This window comes from Ammospiza nelsoni, chromosome 3, assembly GCF_027579445.1.
Source record: "Ammospiza nelsoni isolate bAmmNel1 chromosome 3, bAmmNel1.pri, whole genome shotgun sequence".
NCBI classification, from domain to species: Eukaryota; Metazoa; Chordata; class Aves; order Passeriformes; family Passerellidae; genus Ammospiza; species Ammospiza nelsoni.
The window spans coordinates 61,509,035-61,535,630 of record NC_080635.1 but is presented as its reverse complement, the minus strand read 5'-3'; the positions used below and the strand labels follow the sequence as shown (position 1 = coordinate 61,535,630).

The window sequence follows — 26,596 nt, the reverse complement described above, 5'->3', positions numbered from 1 at the left end:
TTTTAAAACTGTACCTCCCCGCTCACTCCTCGCCACTTGCTGGTTGGCACCCTCCCTTCCTGTTCCTGCCATCGAACCACCAATAAACCGGAGTTAGCCCCCAGCCTGTGGTCACCTCTTTCTTCGTTCCACTGCGCTTCTGTCCACACCGCGCATCCAGCTCAGCCTGAGGCCAAGACGCCAAAGGGGGCTGGCAGTGTATGCGCCGGGGGTTTCAGCCACCTCCCTCCTTACTCCAGCTAGCCGGACACTTGGGCCAAATACGCCCTCGCGCAGGTTGGCGCCCAACGTGGGGCCTGTGAAGTGGACATTCGGATGTCTGACCACTGACCGGACCCCGTGGTGTGGGATTTACAAGTTCCTTTGGCCGTCAACCTACCCCAAGGTGGTAGCAGGCCCGTTTTAGGGCAGCGCTCCCTGGGGATCGGAGTCGGGACTCCCAAGCACCCACCGGGACGACTCCAGGAACGAAGACCCCCTCGCCTTGGTTTTTGTTGCCACTTCAATGAGATTGGTAAGTCCGGACCCCTTCTCCCTGGGGACTTTCCGGGCTTCCCCTTCGCCTTTTTAAACTCTCCCCTAGGGGTACGGGCCCTGCTCTGGGGACCTGCCCCCCACCCTCTTCCCCATAACCCGGACTTTATTGTTTTAATTTTCCCGTGGGGGCCGGACCCACCACCCTATTTCCTTGTCCCTCACACCTTCTCCCGGACTTCGGGGCGGTGGGAGGGTGGAGGCTCGTTGTTTGCAGCTCGTTGTTTTAGTTTGTGTTTTTCCCCGGGCGAGAGGGGAGTGACATCGGTTTCCTTTCCCCCTTTCTAGTAGTGAAATTCTTTGCTGCTAGAAAGGTGCCATGGGTGCAGGCTTGGGAAAGGAACAGAAAGAGGTTTATTATTATGTTAAAGGATTGTTGTTGACTGGTGGGCATAAGGCGCCCAAACCAGAGTTGAAATTATTGGTTAAGTGGGTCTTTTCGAAGTTCCCCAATGCCTCCTCAGAAATTGTCAAACAGCCACGTTTTTGGACAGCCGTTGTGGCCAAATTAAATGAAGCAGTGAAGTCTGGGGAGGCAAAACTGGCTAACGTGGCGTACTGGGCTGGTGTTGTGCTTGCCACTCTCCGCCCAGTAGGGGAGCCGAAGAAAGGACCCGCAAGTTCTGTTTTGTCCCCTCGTTCCCCTCGTTCGCTTGCCCTTGTCCCTCATTCCGTTCCCTCATCCCATAGGCAGGAGCCCTCGAGGGGGATTTTAAAAGCCGACAAGAAGCAGGGGGTTCCACCTGCCCCTGCTCCCCCTCGACCTGCTCGGCCTCCCCCTTCGAGGAGCCCTGGCCAGGCTTCTCTTCTTCCCGACCCCTCTGTCACTGTCCCCAAGTCCCCAGTTGTTAAACCTAAGGTTCGGTTTGTTGAAGAGTTTGAAGATGGCTCCCAGGGTGCCCAAAATGGCGCCGGCCACATGGCCGTTCCCGCCAGGGCCCCTTCTCTTCCCCAGAACCCCTTTCTCCCAAATCCCAACCCCTTTCTCCCTCCCAACCCAACCCCTTTTTCAGTTGCCCCTCCCTTGTACCCCTCCACGGCCCCTCCCACTGCTCCCCCTGCTAATCCCACCCCTGCCCCTCCCTCATATTCTGCTCCTCCCTCGACCCCTCACGTTCCTCCGCCCACAGTTCAGCCCTCTACTGATCCCGCCCCTGTTCCTCCCATTCAGTTGGCTCCTCCTTCTGCTCCTCCCATATCTCCTCCCCCAGTCCAGCCCCCTGCGGACCCCTCCCCTGTCTCGCCTTCTTGTTCGGCTCCGCCCCCATGTTCCACCCAGGGGACGGAGAGGGGTGGTGTGCCATGCCCGCCCCCTCGTCCCGCCTCACTGTCAAGCCCCGCCTCAACCTCTTCCACTTCCGGTTCCCACGCCTTCCCTTCCGGTTCCCACGCTTTGTGTTCCGGGGGGGGGGGGAGTGGATGACCGGAGGCCGGGGCAGGCGCCCTTGTTGGAAGCCGCCCCAGTTTCGTACACCCTAAGCGGAGAGGGGAGTTCTCTGGCGCAGTGGGTGCCTTTAGCACCAGCCAGGATCAAGGAACTGTGCAAGGCACAGAAGGACTACTCCCGGGAGTCTGAATACTTCCGGGGGTTGCTCCGTGATGCCCTTGCACGGGGAGACCTGGTGCCCGCTGATCTTAGGGCTCTCTTCTCCAGCTTAACCGGCCCTATGGAGTTTCGGATTTGGGTGGTGGAGTGGAGGAGGGAGATTGTGGAGGTTCTCCCAAATCTTTGGGGGAGTCCTACCACTTCTCATGACGCGGACGGCCTGATAGTGCAGGAGGAACATCTGTTGGGCAAGGGGCAATGGGTGAATGGGGCAGCCCAGGCTCGGGCTCTTTTCCCCCAACATCTGGTGGAGACGGCTCAGGCTGCAGAGCGAGCCTTTTTCAGGCTGGCAGTCATCACCTCCCAATGGGAGGAAGACGAAGTGCGGCAGGGTGCGCAGGAGCCCTACCTGGCCTTCATCGAACGCCTCTACCGCTTCGTTGAAGCACAGGTGTCCGGGGACCGGGAGAGAGAATGTATGCTGAGAAAAATGGCATACTACAATGCCAACGCGGAATGCCGGAAGGCAATTCGGACTCTCCCCCGGACTCCCTGGCCCACGGTGGAGGCAATGATGGAGGCGGTAGTGGCTCATGTTCCACTCTCTGCGCGCCCATGCCGAAACTCCGTAGCCTTTGCCGACCTCCCCGAGCCCGAGCCGTTCGATCTTGAGGCTGCCCCCGCTGCTGGGCCACCGACACCAGGGCCCGGCAGAAGAACAACGGACACCCACCCCTGCCACTTATGTGGCGAGATTGGGCACTGGATGCCCCAGTGTCCCATGAGGTCAGACTACCTTAATTTGAGGAGGCAAAGGGAGAAGGAGAAGCAAACAGCAAAAAACTAGATCAAGAGCGCAGCCCCTCCCTGCGCGCTGATAAAAATGCGGCGGGCAAGATAACACCACGTGGGGAGGAGGAAAAACTTACTTATAAGGAGAATGAAGGAGGGGTAATTACATAACAGGGAAGATTGACTGTTGAGGGGGAAGGGGGTAACCATGGAGACTAACTGTGAAGGGAGGCAGTGGCGGGAAAGTCAGGGGAGGGAGGAACCATTTTACAAAAACTGGGGGGAGAATACATAAAATGGGGAAATAACTGAGGGAATTGAACAACACACAACAACAGTCAGCAAAGGATGCTTCTACATCTACCTTTCTCTGATTCTCTGCCCCAATCACTGGCTATTGGGGCAGGACACAGAGCTACAGGACTTGGGGTTTTTGCTCTGATCCAGATCAGTCAACTTTAAGTTTGGAGAACACATTAAGAAGATGTGTATCAACACTGAAATTGCTAGTTTTTGCCTAATGAAAATGTTAATTTAGCTATGTCAAGCAGTACAAAATTCATTTCTTATGAAGTAAAAGCCAAATATGTGCTTTATATTAAATGTTTTGGGTCTTTCTGAAGAACACATCAGAACTACTGTAAAGCACCAGCTCACATTAGAAAAATTTCAAGAGCCAGCTGGAGATGAGACAGCTCAGGGAGATATTGCCAATGTGCATAAACACCTGAAGGGAGGGTGCAGAGAGGACAGAGCCAGGCACTTTTCAGTGGTGCCCAGTGACAGAAGAGGAGGCAATGGGCACCAAGTGGAATACAGGAAGGTCCCTCTGCACAGCAGGAAACATTTTTTCTTACTGTGTTTGCCTGAGAACTAACACAGGTTGCCCAAAGAGGCTGCAGAATATCCATCCTTGGAAGTTTTCAGAAGCCATCTGGATATGATCCTGGGCAACAGGCCCTAGGTGATTCTGCTTGAGCAGGGTGAGTTTGGTCCAGATGACCTCCAGAGGTGCCTTTCAATCTCAGCCATCCTGTGATTTTCATTTCAAATGTAAACCTGTGCAGCCAAGATTGCTCAACACAGAAAGATGGAATGGAGCCTATGCCAAATACCTGGTCTTTCTATTACCTCGTGTGAATCAGACTCTCTGGCTTCTTTGAAAAATCCTGTCAAAACTATTTTCTCCTGCTTCTCCAGCAAAAGCAGTTTTCCTACACTTCCTGAAGAAAATGAGCAATGCATCTATTGATTATATAAACCAGAGACAAACATTGCCTGAGCAAAGGAGGTGAGCAGAGTTACTTCCACAGAAGAGTTGCCTGAGCAGAAAGTGGAGCTGCTATTCTTTCTGATATGTAGATGAATGATGAAACTGAGACTCCTATCTTGTTCAAATTACTCATTACAAGCATAAAGACTTTCTGGGGCATTTCATTCTTTTTATGTAAAGGAGGCAGGATTTGACTTCAGGGTGAAAGCCTCTCTTTACCTGCTGTAAGAAACAGAGGATTGAAAAATAGGAAGATTCACATGTTAAACCTACTTAAAGAGGACAAGATCTAAATACAGTAGAGAAATTAAAACGAGAGAATGCTACAAAAAGATCAAGTTAATTGGATTCTTGACTCTCTGACAAATGCTTATACCTAAATATACACTCTAAATATAATTTTCATTTTACTAGCAAGGTTTAGAGAAACTTCACAAAATAATTTCCGTCTTTCTCTAACTACTGCAAAGTAATTACGACATTATCATCTGCTCCTCTTGCAGGGATACAGCCATGAGAGAACTCGGCTTCAATTAATGAGGAAACTTGAGAGTATAAAGGAATTTTGAAGATGAGTTGAGTGCCCAGAAGAGTACCAGTATTAATATCAATACTCCAGGAATGCATCTTATGAACCAAGAACAACAGCCACAGGGGGCTTCTGACAAAAATAAAGTATTTGCATACCTCTATTGAAGTCTGCTGATGATTCAAAAGGAAACTTAGCCAAGGTAGTGGTGAAAAGCCCACAGATTTCAATAACTTGGACTGCAAAATCTCTCTCCTTAATTTCCTCTCTGGTCTGAAATTCAGTAAGTTCAGAAAAACACACACCAATGGTCCTCCTCAAGACCTGGTGAAGATACAGTCCAAAGCCATTGTCTCTTGGAGACTGAACTTCTGAACAAATTACAAAGCATCTCTAATAATCTAAACTGTCTAATATTTGTGATGGTGGGTAATATCACCAGAAGGGAACTTATTCTTTTTTACAAATTTCCTATTTATCAGAGAACTTTATAATGAAGGACAGAAACATGGGGCACTTTGTAAAATTGGTATAAAAATACTTCAGTCCATTTGCAAGCAGGGAATATAAATTCAGGCTACTTGATATATTTACTTTTTACCTGTCACCTAGTGCTCTCCTTGACATATTTTTACGTCTGTTATACTGAACAAATAAACCAAGTCATGAAATTGAATACACACATCTGAAGCAAGCTTTGAGATTTCACTTATTTTTCCAGACAAAACAAGCACCAGTGAAATTTGGAAAGTGCATTTCAGTCCACAGCTTTCTCAAATGGAAATATTTCAAAGCTTTCTTGTAAGAGAAAAAGAATAATGCTCCCATGAGAATTACTTGCCAGGAGCAAACTCCATCTTCACAGTGTTCTAGCATCACCAGGAACCAGCCAAATTACTAGCTTTCCTATATGAAATCCCTAAAGAAATTCAGACAAGAAAGGTAAAAAAATCACTGCCAGGCTTGCGTAACAGGAACTGCTTCTGATGGCAAACCAGCCCATAAGGCTAACAAAGAGTCAAACATAATCACACATCCCACCAAAACTTGAACCTGATGACTTAGAAGAGAGACTGCTTGCAATGTCAAATCAAACACAAGAAATAATGATATCCATGAACTCATACAAACAAGCCAGATGCCTAGAAACAGGTCAGTTCATCAGAACTTTGGATTTTTGGAAGAACATTCAGAAGACGGTAGAGGAAAACTGCCTTTATCTGCTGTGACTAACTTGGATTTACCAGAAGACATGAAGACAATTCCATATTGTAACTATAATTCAAGGCAGAGACCTCCCCTTGCTTTGAACCCAGCACAGAAGAGATGTTTTGGTTGGATGAAGAAATGTTAAAAAGAAAATAAAAACATGTAGTAAAATCATTAAAAATTGCTGTAATTTATGGCTCAAATAAAACTTACAAACTTATCAGTAGAACCAGAACTCTCTACATTATTATTAACAAATGATACATTTGAGTCATACATTTCAAGGTTTTTAGCCTTTATTTTTCTACCTTATCTTTAATTCTAAGAAACATTTTCTTCCAAATCATATGTGCAAGATCCACTACATAAAATAAAGTGCATCACATTTCCTGCTGATTTTGCAGCATGTAATACCATGATATCAAGTTTTGTACAATTATTTTTCTAACAACGTGCAGCTACTTTGCTAACTAACCACACGAGAATGTAACATCAGCCACATCCCCATCTCACACCCTCTTTTAACATGCCATGTCAACTAAGAAGTTGATCACAGCTGCTGTGTTGGACACTACCTTGTTTCTTCATGCACAAGGTAACTTTTCTGGCAAATACTGACAACTTCAGACAAAGATTCCAGTACATTTTAAAGAGCACAGAACAATGAAGCAGTACAAGGACTGATTATGGGGCAAAGCTCTCTACTGATTGAAGATCAGAGCATTTGATACTGCAACTGGGAAAGGCTACACAGTTGTAAAAACATACACATGAGCCAGGGCACAGGTAATCTCTTTGGACACTTCTTTTAGGCACAATTGTAGGGGTCTACAATTGCACACTAAGCAGCACAGACTTTGAGATACACTTGCTCTCAAAAGTAAGTAAGAAACAAGTGAAAAAGAAAGAAACCATCGGTGGCTTCTTGTGCACTCCTACCTATCACAGATACTACAAATACTGTTTCTTCCTCCCAGCATCTCCTTCAAGTTCTAGTGCAGACAATCCTGAAGACTTCAAGAAATGCCCTTCCCAGAAATTGCCAATTTACCAGGGAAAATATAAATAGACAATTAATCTGATGGACATATTCAGGAGGGTAAGTCAACTAACAGTAATGACAACACCAAACTTCCTGTAAAAGGAAAGGGAAAGTGAAAACTCCTTCCACACACATCCAAGAATAATAGCAGTGCCATAGAAACCATGTAAAAAAAAATCAATACAGTGCAGCCGCTGAGCTGGGGCTGAAGACCAACTCTATACAAAGGTGAGCCATTAAATCATTGACTGGAACTACTTTTGGTAAAATCTCATAATTTAATTACAAATCCTATCCTAGTTCAATTTTTCTTAAAAAAACTAATCAGAGTAATTGAGTTACCTCTTTTAAGGTCTTGAAATGTATACCATCCCTCCCAGGTAACTACATTTGTAATAGAGTTTAGAACTCCACTAAAAGTAATTCTTCTGCTAAAGCTCAAAATGAAATAAAGATGTTTCAACATATTGTACATTATAGAACTGGAAACTTTCATTGCTAATCAAGCCTAACTTATAGTTTGCTTACCAGGAAAATATCAGATGCCTCTATACCTGCATTATGTTATCACATGTCTGTATAGACATGGGATATATCCCAAGATATATCCATATCTTGGCCAGGAATGCAAAGGTTTTGAGTTACTGTGCAACAACTCCTGTTCCTCATCCCTCACTCTCTAATAAACAGTGTTGTCAATAAAGTTTGGCTTCTACAAACCAAAGACCCTATCGTTACTCAGAATTATCTGGAAGCAATACTATAGCCATGACAAAGTAAATTGTGTTCTGTCGTTTTTTTCCCCTCCTCTGGCTGTGAGAACACACAGATCAATACTCTTCAGTATGAGAATTCTGCAGTGAAATTTTCATTTGTTACAAACAGCAACAAAAGGGCCCCAAGCATGCCCTGTCACTTCCAGTTTAGAAGGAAACGCACTAATAAACTCTTCCCCCTGGGTCATCTTTGACAACGGGCAATACTATGCCAGCTCTTATTAAAGGCAATTCATATCAGTGGCCCAAAAATTTCCTCTAAAATTATCATCTTTTGTATCCGTGTAGCAGGATGTCAGCTTTAAAGTGCCACTGAGATATAGGACCTGTCATTATGGTTAATTTTCAGCACAATTTTAACACCAGGGTAGCTGATCCCTAAGGGTATGGGTATGCTTTTTTGGCTAACAAGATTTATTTAGCAGTTATCCAGACAAACAAGAAAATATATTACTGTATATTGCTTTTCAAATACATCAGCAAGCAATAAATCTAACTATAAAACATATATCTTTGTTCTCTACCATGATGTCAAATAGATGAAAATGGTTTTGGAAGGTTTATCTTTTAGGGCATTTTAAAATATTTTTTTATTTATATATGTGTATATATGTGTGTGTATATGTATATTCAAAAAAGAAAATAGTTAAGATTCTTGGACTTTCAATAAAAAGCACACAAAAAGTAATATTAACCTTAAAATAAAAAAAAACTCTATAGCTGCTATATATATATAGCCAAATACCAAATTTATTATTTGAGCCAAAAATATGCTGCTATGAAATTACCTAAGATTTTCAGCAAGACAATATGATGCATTTTAAAAGATGGTACTATGAAATTGCATATTCTTGTTGGGTTTTTTATTTATTTATTTGAGACAAATAGTATTCTTAATACTATTTTACTGTGTTTTTATACTAGAAAAAAAATAGAAAACAATTTATTGGATAAATACACTTATTTGCCCAGCCTTTATAACAACAATAGTCTGTTTTCATGCCTCAACAGGACTTATTTCAATTTATTAGGATGAAGACCATCTTTCAGTTTCCTAGACAAAAGGTGCATCTAACAGAATAAAAAGAAGCTCTTAACATGTTGTCTAAATCTTTGTATAGTCAGCAAGGCCCATTTTTATTGATGTTTTATAGCAGCCATAAAACCTGGTTGACCTCAATCAACCAGTCTCCCAGGGAAAATACCTCTGCCAGCAAATACCAGACAAAAAATAGGTCAGGGCATTTCCTACCCAGCTTTAATTTCTACAAGCTGAGGACAAACTTGCTTGCCCTGTCCCCGTTCCAGATGCAGTGTCTGACTACAAGGTGCCAAACTGAGCAAACATTCCATTGCTTCACCAATGAACCAAGCAAGAGCCCACCATGTGTTGGACCCCTGCACCCACCTGGCCAAAACAGGCCCTCCACCAGACAGCAGCCCTACAAATTATTTCTGTACACCTCTTCTTTTTTCCCAGTTAAAGAACTGTAAACTTCATCACAACCAAGAATGAAAAACGAAGTTTTGGAGGTAACATAATTAGGTAAGAAGCGGTTCAATAGCCTATTCCAGGCCATAGAACACACAATTTTGGAAGTGAAAACTGAGCTTCTATGTTCAACCACATCCTTAGCCAGTCAAGATTACATGTTTCCAGAGCAAAAGATGGAAAAAAGAAAAATCTCCAACTTGATCACACCACAAATGAGCTATGGTTGTACACCAACTGGCTTTTGAATGAATTCCAACCAAAAAAGTATTTCAAGGAGGAAAAGAAAGTTTGCTTTTCTTTCCATTTACTTCTGTACTGGAAATCATCACAGAACATCTCTACAATGCTCCCAGTAGTCTTTGGGTAGGTGAAAGTTTACAACTCTTTTAATCTACCTGTCTCCCAGGTAACAGACCAATGTATTATTTGCTCTACTACCAGTATGCTCAAGGCAAGAGATTTTAAAAGGGAATGGTAACTAGTTATAGGTGGAAGCTGATTTGCACCTTAAGTTCAACAAATAGCATTCCCAGAAAAGCGTGCACGCACATTCCACACACTGTGGGATCCGGGTTTCACACAGGTGCATTCCATGGAAAGCAATTTTAAGAAGGTTTGCAAACCAGTCTTTCAACTTATGCGAGTTTCACAGGGCTATCTTTGTGTGATCGTTTCAGAGCAAGGCACGTGTAGGCTAAATAAAAAGTGTAAGCAAAAAGCACTGGTATTTAAAGCATTTAACTGGATAAAATGAAAATAAATAAAACTTTACCTCGAACAATAAGTTGAGCAAAGTTTGAGACTCCAGAGCCTCTCTCTGACTGAGTTACACAGCGGTATAAATCCTGGTCGGTTTTTGTCACCTCTTGCAACTTAAAGGTAGCTGCAAATCTTCTGTGATTAATATTTTTAGTCTGAGCAACTGGAATATCTTCCCCATTTCTTCTCTGAAAATAAGAGTAACCAAGGCAGAGTTAACTTAAAACATATAAAAGACATTTATCATTATCATCATACAAAGAAGACACAAAAAGCAAAACCTCAACCCAAATGCACTCAGACCATGCTACCATGCATTCCATGGTAGAAGAGCTCAGTACTGAGGTCCCATCAAGAAACAAACAGTACTCAACACTGTTTGTTTACTCAATATCATTTCAAAATCAAGTTAGCAGTGAAAAGTACCATGAGGATTTTGCACTGGCACAAAAGCAGGACCATGACATGCTCAACTGCAACTGCCTTATAGCTGGAATCATCCTAGGACAGCCCAGCAGTAGCAGTTGTACTCCTAAGAAAATTCATTCAACTTTAAGCAGATTTACAACACATACACTGGGTGTATTGTAAGATATATTTAAGCAAACCTGGCATTGAGTGATTTCAAAGGTCTGCAACAGCTCTTTTTTCACCAACCAACCAATGTTTCCTTTTTAATGCTACCTTTTATCTGTCCAAGTTCAATACCTTCTAAAATTTTAGCTTTGTTATACTAAGCACCACCTATCCATCTAAAGCTAGCTGAAATAAAAAGTGGAGGGCAGGAAGGCACTAAAAGAGGAATAACACAAATCTAATTTAAAGGAAGAAGCTTAGAGAGTTCTTAAAAAAAGCATAGCTACCACAAATCACTGAAAAATTTAATCTGTCTGGAGCTGCAGGGCCAGGTGACAGGTCAGTAAGATAGAAACAGTTTGAGCTCTTGTGGGATCATTTTTCCTTATTACCATTCACATTAAATGCTCAATTTTGATTTCAATTGAAAAACAGACCCTCCACCAAAAGTCAGCATTAAAAAACACCCAGAAATATGCACAAAGAGAACAAACAATGTCACTGCTCCCTCCCATGGATCAACTGCATGTTATTTCCTGACCAGGGTAGAGTTTCTGAGCACTCAGCATTGCTCAGCCCCTGGAAAGATGGCAGCATTTGCTTGTAACCACTCATTCTGCTCAGCACATAGCCAAGTGTGACCTCTGCAAACATTTTTAACTCTAATCAACCCCTTGAATGAGAAACTTCATTGAGGTTTTAAACTCCAAGCTTTCTAACACCAGAAGCACTACAGCTGAGCCACAGAATTTAACAACCTGAAAGCCTGTGGCAAAATACAAAGGGCAGAAAAAGGAGATGATTTAATGCTGCATGTGTATATCAGACAGCCTCGTGTCACAGGCAGTACTACTTCCTAACACTTTACATCTACCCTTTGTCATCCCAGCATGGGCTAGTCACTTGAAACAGTTTTGTGGTAGACTAACCAGCAGTCCTTGACCACTGAAACAAGCATTCAGTCTAACTATTAACATGTTTAAACAGATTAATTCTATTTATACCAAGCAGGCAGATTTCAGTCACTCACATTCCAGTACAAAGACCATGCCATTATCTTTGCCAGCTGCAGGTTTATTGGTGGGATTTTCTCACTGCAGGAAGACACCATCCAGTTTCCCACACCCAGCCACCCTCTGCCATTTTCTCAGGTGTGAGCTCTGTCTGCAGGGCTGGGCCAGAAAGAGCCACAAGGTACCAAGAGCAAAAACAGATTTCCAGAACAAAAAGGCACACAAGACACTTCCAAAAGGTACTCTTATTGCTCCTCCCTAAAACTATCATCATCTCATAACAGCCACAAGCCTGGTTATCACAGGAGTGGTTTCTGATTAGGTGTTCCCAGGGCAAAAGCAATCGATGTTGGGCTCTAGGACACCTAGACCAACAGTGGTGCCACCAGCAGTGACAGGCACAGGCTCCATCCTCAGCTCTGTGGGTACCTGACTCCGATTTGGAAAAATTAAGGACCTTTTCTGATGCCTGCAGATACTCCTACACAAGGAAAACCTTATTGAACTTCAGGAATCAATGAAATTATTAAATTTCAATATCAAGGAAATGAGAGATGATGTTAAAGGCTTTATTTCAGTGATAATTAAACAACAGTAAAATTATTTTGTGAGAAGTGCACCTTCCTGTACAGCTAGATGGCTTCTTTCGATAGAAAATACTAAATTTGAAAGCAGGACTTTCAAGCCTTGCACTCTCCACTCTCCTCCCCACCTCAACCCTGCCTGCCCCGCCCCCCCCCCCCCCCCCCCCCCCAGTACCGACAAAAGGTTTGGACTGTCAGAAATTTTACTTGTTTTTAATTTACTTAATTTTTAATATAAACCTTGGATCTAGTGCCTTGAAATAACCAAAATAAACAAATCTCATGGTACTTTCTTCCTCTCAGGCTCATCCTGTGCCCTGATGGCCTTGCCACATCATAGTCACCCAGCAGAAGGAAACCAAATTCTCCCCTAAACACAAACTTGCCATATTATTGTCAAAAATACCAAGCAGCCAATAATAAACCAAAGGTGTATCTTTAAACCTTATATGATAGCAGACTTGACAAGCAAACCATGTAAATGCAGTCATTTTTGCTCTGCTATGAAGGGAAAATACATATTAGGGAGGTCTCTAAAATGAAGGACTCAGTTTCAGTGAGTCCAGCTCTTCAATTGGAATGCCAAATGCTTAGTCTGCAGCAGAGAAGCACATCCAAGCTACACTATATAAAATAATTTACACTCTGAAGATGAGAACTTGCTTACTTAAGCTCATCTGCATGTTTCAAGTTGAGCAACAAACTGAATTTGGCTTCTACTTAAAATGAAAAATTAATTCACTTCCAGAGAAATCAATTAAAATAAAATTTGACAAGCTTTACAGTTCTAGAACACCTTAGATTCTCTTTATTTATATCAGTGACTTCCTGCCCTATTATCTTACAAGACTTGGAGCAGTTGCTCTAATTTCTCTGAATCAGAATTTGTTTCTTGGGAAACAACTGCACAACTACATTTTCAAAGTCCTTCTTCATGTATAGATTATCCATTAGAACATTTCTCCATCATTAAAATGATGAAAAGTTCAAACAGAAGAGAGTTCTCATCTAAAAATGAACGTTAAAGAAAAAGCCCTGCATTCATTTCAGTGAATATGCCTTACACTGGTAACCCATTAGCCAGTCAGAGTTCAGATGCACTGTCACGATCTCTTAATTAAATTCTTCTTTTTAATGTCAGAACATTACTACTGATTTTAAAGGAGAGGAAAGAAAGGCAGCAGTGCTCTCTGCTTATTGAGGGTTTGTGGTACATACTGTTTCAATTTATGTCTTGCTCACACTGAACAGATCTTGAAAATGCTGCTCAATTAAGTTTTAAAAATTCAATTTAAAATTAATGTGGAGTTATACTAATGGGTAATGGCTGTACCCTGTGTGATCCTTGGTTCCTCCAGTCTCTTGCTGTCTGATTTGATAACCCTGAATTGCTCATTTAAGAGAGGTCACCACCAGGCAGTTTTCCTCTTTTGTGAAAATAACTCTGGGTTTTACAAAGGACTACTCTCTCTAAACACTTGATTAAAAGAAATATTAGTCTGTTAAAAAACCTCCCTAATTCTGGCATTCCAGGCATTTAAAATTACAATCTTAAATAAATCGCTCTGACTTCAAGGTTATTTTTAATTTGATAGGAACATGATTTCATTAAACTTTTTTCAGGCAATGAAATTAAATCATCTATATTTTAAATAAAGTCAACAGCAAAGCCTACACAGAATAAAAACAATCTTGAGTAAATTAACAAAAATTAGTCTTAAATATCTCTCTTTTGCCTTATGAAAGAAATCAAGCATTTAGTAAATATGAAATGCCATTTTAATTGATCTTTTAGAACCTGAGTGGAACAAAAACAATCTAAACTGCAAAGTCTTATTTAATTGGTAGAATTTAAGTGCATATCTTACATAAATTAAAAACTTATCAGCCTTTCTCCCTTAACTTTCAGGTTGAAAATTTGTGAGCTTTGCTTTTTTTGGTGAAATAGCAATGAGACACCTGTTTGCAGCGATGCTCTCTCTAAATTTTCCAGAACCCTTTTTTTCACACCAGTGATTTTTATAAGCCTGGACAGTTCAACCTTACACATCCCCATCCTTTTCTTACTGTAAACACCTTAAAATAAGCCCTCTCTGCTGCTAATAATTACAGCCAACTCTGGTTGCCTTCTCGGGCTCTCGGCTGGATGCCGGGATGCCTCCGGTGATCAGAGGATGTCAACGCTTCGGCCGCAGTGACACCCGCGTTGCTCTGGCAGCAGTGCCCCATCAGCTGCCCTGCACTTGCTCCCTTCCTCACCTTCCCTCCTGTGCTCACTTACAAAAGCCAACCTGGAATATGAAAAATCTTCCTGAGAACTCTCTCCCTCCCAGTATATTATCATCACTAAATGGATCAGCTTGTGATCGGATTCACTGCGCAGCCACTGGCAGCAGAGGAGAGGGCAAGATATGTGTGCTAAGTGGGGCACAAGTCCACAGTTGGACTTGTTGGGTTGGGTTGTCTGAGCAACCCAGTCCCCCAAAGCTGCAATCAGAACTTCACCAGCAGCACAAGGGCTGGAAAGATAACCCCATCTGCCCAGGGCATTAAACCTCTGCTGCCTTGAGCAAAGGGGCATTTGTAAACAGCATGTTCCAAAGCATTCCTGGGTTTACTCATTATGTAAAGGAAGAAATGTCTCTTTTTGATGGGGGAAAAAAACAAAGAGGGCTGACCGTGGATAGTTTGAATGCCAGCAATAATGCACAATCTCTGCCAGATCATATTTTCAAAAAAAAAAAAAAACAAAATAGGAGCAAACACACAAATAACCACAGTGCTTAAATTTTATTTTATATGCACTTGTCTGTCACTTTTCCACAGACATACATATTCCTTTAGAGCATTTAAGATATAATTTCCAAATGGAGAAAAATCTAAAGCCATTTCTTTATTATTATTGTTGTTGTTGCTGTTGCTACTGTTATCATATTTTCTTCTTTTTACACAAACGTCTCAAATTCTTGGCATTTTGAAATTTATTAACATACTAGGAAAGCAAGACATATTTACTAGGGGAAATTATAAATAAAATATTAATTTTTTCCCCACAAAGGATTTAATTACTGAACAAAGTGGGATTATTTTTCCAATTTTATTTATAAGTACAAAATTTAGCCTAAGAATTTTTTTTCAAGAAGATAATGAATTAGAAATACAGCTTAAGTAATATGCCTAAATAGTCCTATCTTCTAAGAACAAAAGAAGGTGAACTAACAATTTTTTTAAATTGATTATTAAGGGGAAACATTAAATATTTTAAGTAGGAAATGAGTAGGACTTGCTTTAACTTTCTGGTCTCCTACATGCATAGCAAACCAGAATAAGATTCTACTTCGCAATGAACTGTGTATTCATTTATTAGCAAGAAAAGCTGCATAACTTTTCCCATGCTAACATACAGTGAAGATCATGAACAAATGCGACAAGCCAAGATTTATCCTGCATGCTGCACTGCAGTACAGAAAAATCCACGATTACTTAAAATGTCTTGATATCATGCACTGCTGTTACTCAAACTTGTCTCCTTTGAAGTAGCTCAAATTTCTAGCATGCTGAACTGACCCTCCTACTGAAGAAATCAAGGGCTCTGATGAAATAATATAATTGAGAGCCATCTGGCCCTTTAGAAGTAGCACTTATAATTTATTTTATTATAATAAGAGCCACCCGAGGCAAACTAGCAAAATTCATAGTACCGTGTCCCTGGCTGTGCCACCACACAAACAAAAGCCAGACTCACTTTCTCTGAGCATTTTAAAGCCTCTTAGTTTGAGCCTAATTGAACCCATGTTGAACATTCAAAAAAAAAGTATATATATTTTTTTTTTAATGGAGCTTTTCAGAAAGCCTTGGTTCTGAAATGCAGTGTTCTTGATTTAAAAAAATAACAACAAGCAACTAAAAACTCATAACTCACTAAAGTATGGATTCCTGACACAGTGATTTAAGGTGTATGTCATCTTGAGCAGTGCACAGTGAGCTACAGTATTTATCCTGCAGCACAAAATAAAAACATCTGCTTAGTTAGAAGACCATGAAGGAAAAAATTTGCAGAAGAACCCACCACTGAGGGCTGACACATCACAAGATAGCTCCTCAAAAATTTCTCAGCACACCACTTTACCCTTTTCTAAAGGCATCCAAGCCTACCAGTTGCTCTTACTCTTCTGTAATTCATTAAGTCCTGCAGCTATTTGAGAATAGCTGGGGTATTAGGCTACCTACCACACATCACACTACTGAGGAGAATTCAACCTGGATGCAGGTGATAACAGACAAGAGTCCCAGGACAGAACGGCCAAGGAATTTATAACGACATCTTTTTGTGTACATCACCTTTATTTCAGGTGTCTCACATACATGGGTGCTTCAGCCACTGGCTGACTGAGGAGTGACTACCAACTACAGCCAAGGAAGAGCCAAACTTCCACTGCAGCCATTCTACCCGTAAAGTACAAAGTGGCAGGAGAGAAGGAGCCACCACCAAGGCCACAATCAGCAGCACAGCTCCCAGCACCAGATGCTCCAGCCACCACAGGACCCCAGGGAAGACCTACAGGGAGGGCAACTCCAAAGGCTGCTGAGTAAACTAAATGACTTGTAGCTATGCAGACCAGAGGACTTAGCTAACTGGGGCAGAATTAAATTAAGACCAGGAGGATTACAGTATTTCATGTTGTTGAAACCTAGGATGACCGGGCATCTAGGGGAAACTGCCGTATTTATCCATGAAGCTGATAAATTGAGGCAGGAGAGAGGGAGAATGGTTGATTCAGGGTTAAATGACATAGAGAGCATCAAAGGTGAACAGAGGAGGAAGAAAATAGAGGGGGGGGGGGGGGAAAAAGCCTTTGTGAAACAAACGAGTTATGAATACTTTAAATTTTCATGGGTAGAATATTCTGTATAACCATGTCTGAGTCAGGAGTGTGCAATACAGAATAAACTACAAGTCAAGTAATTTACAAGGAGCCTAATAGATCACTTCAAGGCTGCTTTTCATACAACTTTGGAAAAAAGGTTTGGGAAACAAGAATGTCTATCACACACCATAAACATGATGAGGTGAAAGTGAAGGTAGAATAGACAAGTCATTGCAAAAGAGTCCTCTGTGCTTCCCTACACTGCGTCTTCCTTTCAAAAACATATTTTCTGTAAGTAAAAGCAACCAATATGAAACAAATTAAGAAAGTGAAGTTTCTGTGCGAGCCTCAAGCACAGGAAAAAAAAAAAAGAAATTATATCCTGCTTAGCCACTGTCAGTAATCAAGATAAAGGTAAGGTGATGTAGACTTGAGCAGGATTTTACTGGCTGAGGAAAGAAGGTTTGGCACAAACAGCCCAGTTTGCTGTGCATATTAGAACTTGCTTTAGGCAGATGATGCTGATAATCCAAAAAAGTCTTCTGTCTCCCCAGAGGCTCACCCACTGCCCCCCAGGGAGAAGAGCAAAACCAGAGCCATAGGCCCTCTCTCTTCCTGCAGCCTCCACAGAGCATCATAGCCCCACTCCTCCTTAGGGCAGCAGGCCTGACTGACTTATTTCAGTTCAAAACCAAAAAGCATCAAATTTGACAGTTGACCAAAACCAAAAATGGGATCAAAACTCTCCACCACAGTTCCACGGCTGAAACCCTGCGGATGCTAGCAAGGCATCTTCTCTGAACTCTCTCTAGGCAGCACTGAATAACAAAGCAAAATAACAAAGCTTTTCTAACATTCAGAGTATATTCAGCCCTCCTTAGCTTTCAGGGATCATAAAATTTGTGCAAACCAACAAAAAACATTCTTCCAATGAACACGGTGAATAGGCAAGTGCACTGTAACAGCAAATGTTTTATCATCAAACTAAAGAAGGGGTATCTTAACCAGTTAATTAACTGTATCAAAATGCAATGGTATCTCAAAAGGCAAAGTTACATTAGAAAACTCACAGAAAGCAACATGCATACAATGTAAAACAAAGTTAAATTGGACATGACTCTCCTATTAGAAATGCATTTTTTCTGAGACCAAAAGCAAGCCTCCTAGCATTCACTGTTAGGTTAGCTAAATGGTTTACCCCAAAGACCCACAGCCCACACCTCAACCCTTCTGCTGAATACTAATCCATGTCTTCATCTGGGAACAGCAGGAGGAAAAGACTTCTGTTGCACAACTTTTCTCCTTTGAGGGGAAATAGCCCTTCCAGAAAGCAAAACAAAATAGTTAATGTTTTGTCCCTCAATCCTTTCCCAGAGGCATGAATTCTTATACAGCCTTTCTAATCTAAATTCCTGGAATATTATGTTGGTCGTGCACAATGCATCATCACAGGACACCATCTGCATGTGCCCAGTCCAAAGACTTGTTAAAGAGCGCATATATATGCAGTACCTAGCAAGAAAAATGAATGCTAAATATCACATCCTATTCTGTGGCAATCAGCACCAAAACCCAAGATGATGGTGAACAGGGCATTGGGGGATCATGGCAGTTTCCTCTACAAAAGGAGTGGGACACAGCCAGTTGTTTGAGCCCGAACAGACGCTCGCTCATCCTCCAGTAACAGTTGGTACCGCTGGGAGGTCAGCCCGACTCCATTGTTTTTGCAGCAATTTGCATTTTATTTTCCATAATGCTGTTTAATTTCACTTTTTCAATTATTACTCTCAGGCAATTGCTTTAATTATCTGTTATTCCACGAGGAAAGACACTTTCCTCTGGCAGAGACAGGGGCTGCATCAGACCGTATTAACGCTGACTAGCCTCTCCACGGGCGAGCGCGGGGCTGCGGCGCCAGCCTTGGCAGCGTGCGTGGAGGGCAGTTAGCCAGCACCCACAGCTATTGCTGACAGATTGGCCCGCTCGCCACCGCTCAGATGGCAAATCTGCCCAGGATTACAAGGCGCATATTAAACCTTTAAAATGCATGCAGCTGGCACCCCCTTTGAATTTCAGATTCGCCAAGGCAAATGGTATCACCATAGAGTGTGGCAAAGCACATCTGACTGCAAAGCCAGAACAAGCCGCTTTCCCTAATCCAATGCTGTGTTAATGCAAAGCTCAGCAATGATGGATGGACTCATTAGTGCCGCAGTTATCGCCATCTGAACCAGGTGCCAAGACATATGGTTTAACAGATGTTCCAGCAAAAAGCTCTGCACGCTGCGCTGTGCGAGTGTCCAGCTGAAGCGGACACCGATAAGACACTGAAAATCGTATTGGGCTTCTGGGAGCCACAATGGTTCCCAGCTCAGGAAGCTGTTAAACACAGCCCGATTATGCAAAAAACCCTATTGCTCTGATATCCCAATTAGATTGACTAAACAAATGCTGGACAAAGCACACACTGCTTTCTGGAGTCTTGGTGTACCCAAATGTTATTTAATTTACCCAGTCAATTACATTTCTCTACTGTATTTGCAAAGAAATGAAGGTTTCTTTATACAGAAATCATCACATGAAATAAGCAAGCAGAGCCCCCATCCCACTCTTGCATTTTCATGTTTAGAATGCCCTGTGTGCAGTATTCTTTCAAAAATTTAATACATAACACATATCCATTCTGAGCATAGGATTACCATGCAGAAGCAACTTGTTTGCAAGCTTATTTACTGACACGTCCACAATTCCTGTGGAATGCATGACATTTCATAGGGAAATAAATAGAATAAAACAGGGATCCTTCTTACAGTAATTTAGCAAATCAATGTGCACAAAGCAGTAAGGTGCATCAAATGTTAATAAAAGAAAAACTCCTTATTCTTTAAGCATCTTTTCAAAGAAAGAAAATTCATAGGCTTTAGAAAGAAAATCAGCAGTAAGTGTACAAGAACCAGTTAATTATTAAATCTATCTATACACACTATATTCATTTATTTTAGACTACACACACACACTTATGGTCACCACCTACAGGAATGCATTTTTCAGCAAGAAATTCTGCTAATTCCTAAAGCTTAGAAATCAGAGCATACCGAAGCATAACAGGTGGAAAACCACCTAGGTTACCACCTTGGGTTTAGGAACTCCTGTGACACAACTCATCTGCTTCAGTGTGGGCAGTAAAACCAAACTACAGCTGTTGGCGTGTGATATATTACAGTGGAAATTTTAAGAGAAGTTGGAAAATAATGAAAAAAAAGCCTCCCAGCATTACATTCTGAAGGGAACGACAAGTAAAACAGATACTAAGCACTGTGAATGACTGAATGCACTTCAGAAACAACATCAATGCTGTTTAACATTTAAACAAAAACTGAGGACTTTGAAAGCCTTTCAGAATTTGCTAATAATTGCAGGTCATAAAGAGACTCCTTCAGCACATAACCGCAAAAGGTTTGATAGCAGATCAAGTTGAAAAGGTGAAGAACAAAAGAATCTGAGCTGCATTTCTGTCCTGCTCCCACACCTACTATTCACACTGTCACAAAGGTGTGTTTCAGATGATCCTGTTCAACCAGTTAAATCTCTTTATCTGTGCAAATATTTATTCTGTATTAATGCAGCCTCAACTTTTGAAAACTTCTGTTATCTTTACTGCTTACTTCAATGACAGAGCTTTGACTGCCCCAAACATTGGTCCACTGAGGCTGCAAAATACAGAGGTGGCAGGAAAGGGATATCAAAGGGGATAAGAGACCAGGTACAGTCCAAAACCAAACAAAACAAGAGCAGAATCTGCAGCCATGAAAGTCAGGAGAAGTTCAATTCAATGTTAATCCCTATTTGTCTGAAATGTTTACAGACATACATTTATAGAAAATGAGGTGTTGATGAAAATACTGTCATTACAGCAGTAAACACACAGGAAATCCTGTATTGAAATGCTGTGCCTATTTTTGTCCATTTTTATTTTTAGGCACATAAAGCTGTGTGCGCCTTATTATATACACTGGGAAAAACATAAGCATGGAAATGTACTTGCACATAGAACATCTAGTATATGATCAGGGCCCAGTAACTAAAACAAAATTGAATTTTACATAGGTCTACAAGGAGACATGCTGTAATAATCTCCACTTTTATATCATGGGGTTACAGTCTTTCCCTCTTCCCTGCTTCTAATCAACCTTCCCAATCTATTTCCGCCTGCTGGCATTATTCATATGGGCAACTTAGACATGAATCAAGCCGGGGAAAACGACACACACGAAAAACCAAAAAAAAAAAAAAAAAAAAAAAACCAAAAAAAAAAAAAAAAAAAAAAAGAAAAAAACAAGTAAACAAAATAAAACAAAAACAAAACCACAAAACCAAAAAAAACTTGTACAAATCAACAAAACCCAAACCAAAAAAATCCACAACTCCCCTTCCCCCAACAACAAAAATCCAATTGGAGTCAAAACCTTCTTCAGTCAGATGACTTTCCTGAACTGACTTACTGGAGAGCTGCAAAAGCCCCAGATCAGTGCAGAGAGGGATCAAGAGGGTGAAGCTGATCCTGAAGCAGCTCAGACCAAGCCCTGCCAAATCAGCCATGGGACTGCAGGACTTTGAACAGAGAGCAGGGTGGCTGCTATTTTTTTCTACATGCTGCTGAATTTACTTTAATTCTTCTCAAGACAGAAGGCTGCAAGAGCCAGAGAACACTGCTAGAGTCTTCAACAAAATCTCTGCCTGGACATATTTACTACTTCAATGCAAGCATATGAAATCTTAGATCTCCTCAGATGCAAAAAAAGACTGATGTCCCAGATTGCTCCTCCAACTTTTCCTTATGAAAGAATGTGTTTTAATAGCAAATTCTTTGCTGTTTTATTTTCTTTTTTTTTCTTCCTCTTCAAGGAAATAGTTTTTCTTTTTCAATAAGGACATAACCAAAAGCTATTTTCTGTAAAACTATGTGCTTGGCAAGTGTATTCTTCCCCACCATCATCCACTTAGTTTTCATTTTTGCACTTTGTCTTTTTTTTTTTTTTTTTTTATAATGGCCTTTCTTGTTATGAGAAAAATACATTCCTGGAATGCTTCAGCTCAAGGCTCTCAAAAACAATTACTTAGGCATTTGATTTGAACTGCCAGTTCTTCCTTTCAGGCTATTTAGGCTTCATAAATTTCGAGTTTGGTCAAAGGTTAAAGCCAACCTTTCCCAAGTTACACTCCAGTGTTTCATGAGGCCCAAACACATCCATGCCAGTTTTTAAGGACAATGAGTGAATTCACTATTAGCTATGTACAACAACAGTAACTTTGAGTGCAATCTAAAGAAAATTATCCATATAGGGAAGGTTGCCAATTCACACATATTGGGAAAGTAGGATTGCGAGGTGGAATGATGAGTGAAAGAAAGCCACCCTTAAACTGGTGAAAATTCATGACTGTTTACAAGAGAAAAAGAAAGAGAACAGAAGCTCAAGTCTCAAGGTATCTCCAAGAGTATCAGGGCACTTCACAAGCCCAGGCAAGCAGAGTTATAACCTCTAAAGTACTTCATCTATCACACTGTGAGAAATTATCATATCTGTGATCCATACACACACACAAAAATAAACTACCCATGAAGCATATGGAGGGACAAAACATATGTTTTCTGAGTTGATCTGGCTGCTAGTTGGGCTTCTCCAGGGAGTGAAAGTTAGAAAGGATAATCTGTCAGAGTTATCTGCCTCCAAGGAGTGAGCGAAAGGGAAGATTTCCAGCTGGCTGTCTCTGCTGGGTCTTTCTGACCCACAATCAACTGCAAGTGGCTCTTCACAGGTTTGCTGGAATGCTCCTCGTGCTATTGTCTTGCCTTGGATATAGCAAAACCCAGGCCAGTTTCATTTTTTGTTCTTTGTGTGCTCTGTTTGGCAAGTCTCTGAAATCAAGCTGCTTTTTCTGAATGAATGCATTACGTGTTTACTCAATTTAAACAAATTACTGCTCAAAGACATGGAGTACAAATCATTGCTACTGCTGTGATACCTTTTCACTAAATGCAATGCAGTTATTTACTGCTTCTGTTCCTTTTTAATGTTGCAGCATATTTGTCTGATAATATCATTTGCATATCAGATTTTTCAATCATCTTTTTTAAAAATCTCTTTAAAATTCCAAGCTTATCACATGCCTATATGCAACAGCTAGCCAAGTTCATCAGCTCCGGTATTAAAGCAGAAATCAAGCTGAAATAACTGATTGTAGTTCACTTCAAAACACATTTGATCAAAAATACGTATTTCGAAGTTCTGATTATAGATAATTTAAAAGTATGTTTCCCAAAAATTACATAGATTCTAGTTCTGAAAATAAGCAGAAATACATATTATAGGAAAATAAAGTGTTAGAGGATATATTTAGAAAACATTCTAAAGGGATGTTGGTGTTTAAGATTTACATTTAAACTAAAGAATGTGCAGAAGTTGTACATGTACCATTTAAGTGATTTTTAAAATCCTTTTTAAGTGGCAAAATTTAATTTTTTTAAGAGCAACTGGAAACTTTGCCATTATGTTACTCAACCAGTGGTCTTAAGTGTAAGTACTCCATTGCCATAATACAAAGGAGACTGGGTATTTTGGAGGATGGTGGTGTTCATTTATTTTTTTTCTTCTTTCCTAGTAAGAAGGATTATATTCTGGTTAGAGTCATCTCTTAAATTCTGACATACATACTATTCACAATTATAAATGGGTAAAAGTTAAACCTCCTCCTATCATGGAGACAGAGAAAAAGGAATTGCATCAGTCCTTTTAGGCTCTTCCAATTAATATGTCACCGAGTGAAACTGATATGCACACAGAAGTGCAGCCACATCCCTCCAGCCACCTCCTTGGACCGGTAATTTATGCGATTAAAAAGTCCTCAAAATTCACGACAGCTGTGTTACATCAGTGTATTACTAGATCCTAAATGCCAATTATCTGCATTTAATAATAATGCATTTTTAAACAGAAGAGTTGATTTACAATGAGAGAAAGCACACAATACTTTTAAGGGCCAACCTTTTCCCAGCACCCACACCAGCTCTTATTTTTAATCAAAGCTTTACAATGTTGCAAAACTGATTACAAGTTTCTCCACTGAACAGACAAAATTCCATTTAAACTACATATTTTACATGCAGAAAAATGGCTTTGAATTTTAAACATTTCATCTCCAGAAAGCAGCTTGTCCTCTAGCCAAACAGACTTGCATGAGTTAGTCTTACCTGGAGCCATAACTTGTTATTCACTGCATCTCTCCCTGTAGCAATGCACTGAAATGTAGCATTCTGCCCTGCATTGACCTCTACATCCCCCAGCCTCAAAAAATGTGGAGATTTATCTGTAGAGGAGGAAAACAAAAATTACAAATAAAAGTCATTATAAAAAAATAAGGGTGCCAGAAATATTATCTCCCTCAACCTCCATGTTTTAACAATATTTGGCTGAAAAAGAAACAGAAGGGAGAATATTATTTGTCTCATCTGTGTTCAAGGAGTGCTTTCAGTCTTTCCTCTTCTCCCCTGGTGATGCTACTAACTTTATGTTACACATGTGTTATAATAAAGTCTTTTTAAAATAGAAGTCAAAAGAAGGAGATCAGGTGCCAAAATGTCGGCAGCACTTGACAAGAATTATCCCAAAGACTTTTGACTGTATGAAATCCATCATACTGAGAAAAACCCAATTAGCAGCAGCATGCCACTCAAGCAAATAGATACTGCTCATGTTATTTGCAATGCAACTCAGAGCTCTTGTTTTGGAAAACTAAACCATTTGTGGCATTGAATATAATATTTCAGGAGCTAACAAATATATTTTTCACACTGAGAAAGGCTGTAGGAAATCTCAGTGGCACAACCACCTGAAGGATTTACTAGACCTACAAAAGCCAACAGAAACATTTGAGGAATGGGCACGTTACACAGCTCACCCACCCTTTTCTCAAGAACAACTAAAGAAAACAGCAGCTGAACTGTTCTTTCTTTGTGCTTACTAAAGAAACATGACGCACAGGAAAAAAACATTTAATTGGAACAAACAGGGTTTAAACATCAGTAACAAAAAAAGCTTGTCTGAATACCATAACAAACTGATAATGTGCTGGGATGACTGTACCCGAGTGCCTTTTGTTTTGGCACTTCAAAACAAAACACAAAGGAGGAAAATACATATGAAAGCCAGATATTGAATCCAAGCAGAGCTTTGCTGAGTACAGGCATCAGATAGCTGGGATGGCTGAAATATTAAAAAGGTAACTCACTCAAATACCCTGTCAGCTTGGTAGCTCCCAAGAGCTACGATTTTAAAAGGAGTAGAAGAAAACATGATGCGAGGCTGCCACTGGAACTTTATTATTCGGCATCATTTTGCAAAGTTGGAGCAGGATATTGTTATGTCCTGGTCATTTCAGAAAGCAATTAAATTATCAGCCATGTGGTACATTAGAATGAAATCATATTTTAGACAGGTATTTCTAGGAGAAGATGAGAAGAGTTAAACAGAAAGAAATTGCAAAAAAATTTTGATAACAAGTGCTAGAAATGCACAGTAACAATTTCTTCCTCACAACCTTTTATTCGTAGAATATTCTCACTGTCATAACTTGTGTTTGCATGTATGCAATTATTCCCCAGGATTAGCAGGGAAAGGCAAACATAAATGCCTGAAGCCTGTCCACAAAACAATAAACAAAATGCAATCTCTCAGTAGTTCAACAGCCAGAAGCCTTTTTTTTTGTTTTTTTTTTTTTAATCTATTTTGTCTGTTTAGGAAAAAAAGAAAAAATAGGGGTATAAAATCTGATGAACCTCCAACAAGCATCTGCCAATTCAGTTTTCTTTAATCAGTGAGTATATACATTAACATTAAAACCCATTTTGATTATACACACCAACTGTGTACGAGTGAAAAGACTTTGAAGAAAGCCCTTTTTTTTATGCCTGTATAATTTACTTCTGGCAGAAAAGGATTTCACCCAGGTAAATCACTATCGCAATCACATTTCTTCCTGGAAGCTGCAACAAAAATACTATTGAAAGAACAAAGAATATCAGTGATCCAAGTGATGAAAACTGAGCAGTCCACAGCAATATCATATATGTCCTGAAAAGACAGAGAAAAATGCAGCTCTTAATCATTACTTACCGCAAGGGTAACTCAAGACCTGGATGTCATCAATGGCAATGTAGCCATTTCTTCCATCTGAGACTTCAGCTTCAAATATTACCTGTCAAAATGAAAGAAAAAATGTTTACAACACTCATTTCTACAGAATTCCCCCGGTGGCAAGCGTGTAGATATAAGACACGTTGCCTTTTTCATTTAATTGAAGTTCCTACAAGGCTTGACAACTGAATGGAATATTTATTAGTCAGTGTGGTGCAGTTCCATACCATTCATATACATGGCTTGCTTTGGATTTGTTGCTCATAGCACACCAGAAAAACACATGTTTAACTGCATACTGCTTTATCTCAGCTAAATGTGCAAACATGATTCAATTCTGAAAAAAAAGCCATTACTTTCAGACAGGTTAGACATCACAGTACCCAGGTGATCAACCAATTTTAAGAAA

At 40.6% G+C, this 26,596-nt stretch overlaps 1 protein-coding gene across 3 annotated transcripts in view; it reads right to left on the bottom strand.

The window, feature by feature from the left end:
- Positions 1–26,596, bottom strand: part of PTPRK (protein tyrosine phosphatase receptor type K) — a 383,296-nt gene that overhangs the window by 185,267 nt on the left and 171,433 nt on the right. For all 3 annotated transcript variants that reach the window (XM_059467955.1, XM_059467956.1, XM_059467957.1), the window contains exons 4-6: positions 26,167–26,248; positions 24,246–24,361; positions 9,969–10,143 (exon numbers count right to left, since the gene is read on the bottom strand). In XM_059467955.1, coding sequence (XP_059323938.1) covers positions 9,969–10,143; positions 24,246–24,361; positions 26,167–26,248 — 373 coding nt within the window. The remainder of the gene's footprint in view (positions 1–9,968; positions 10,144–24,245; positions 24,362–26,166; positions 26,249–26,596) is intronic.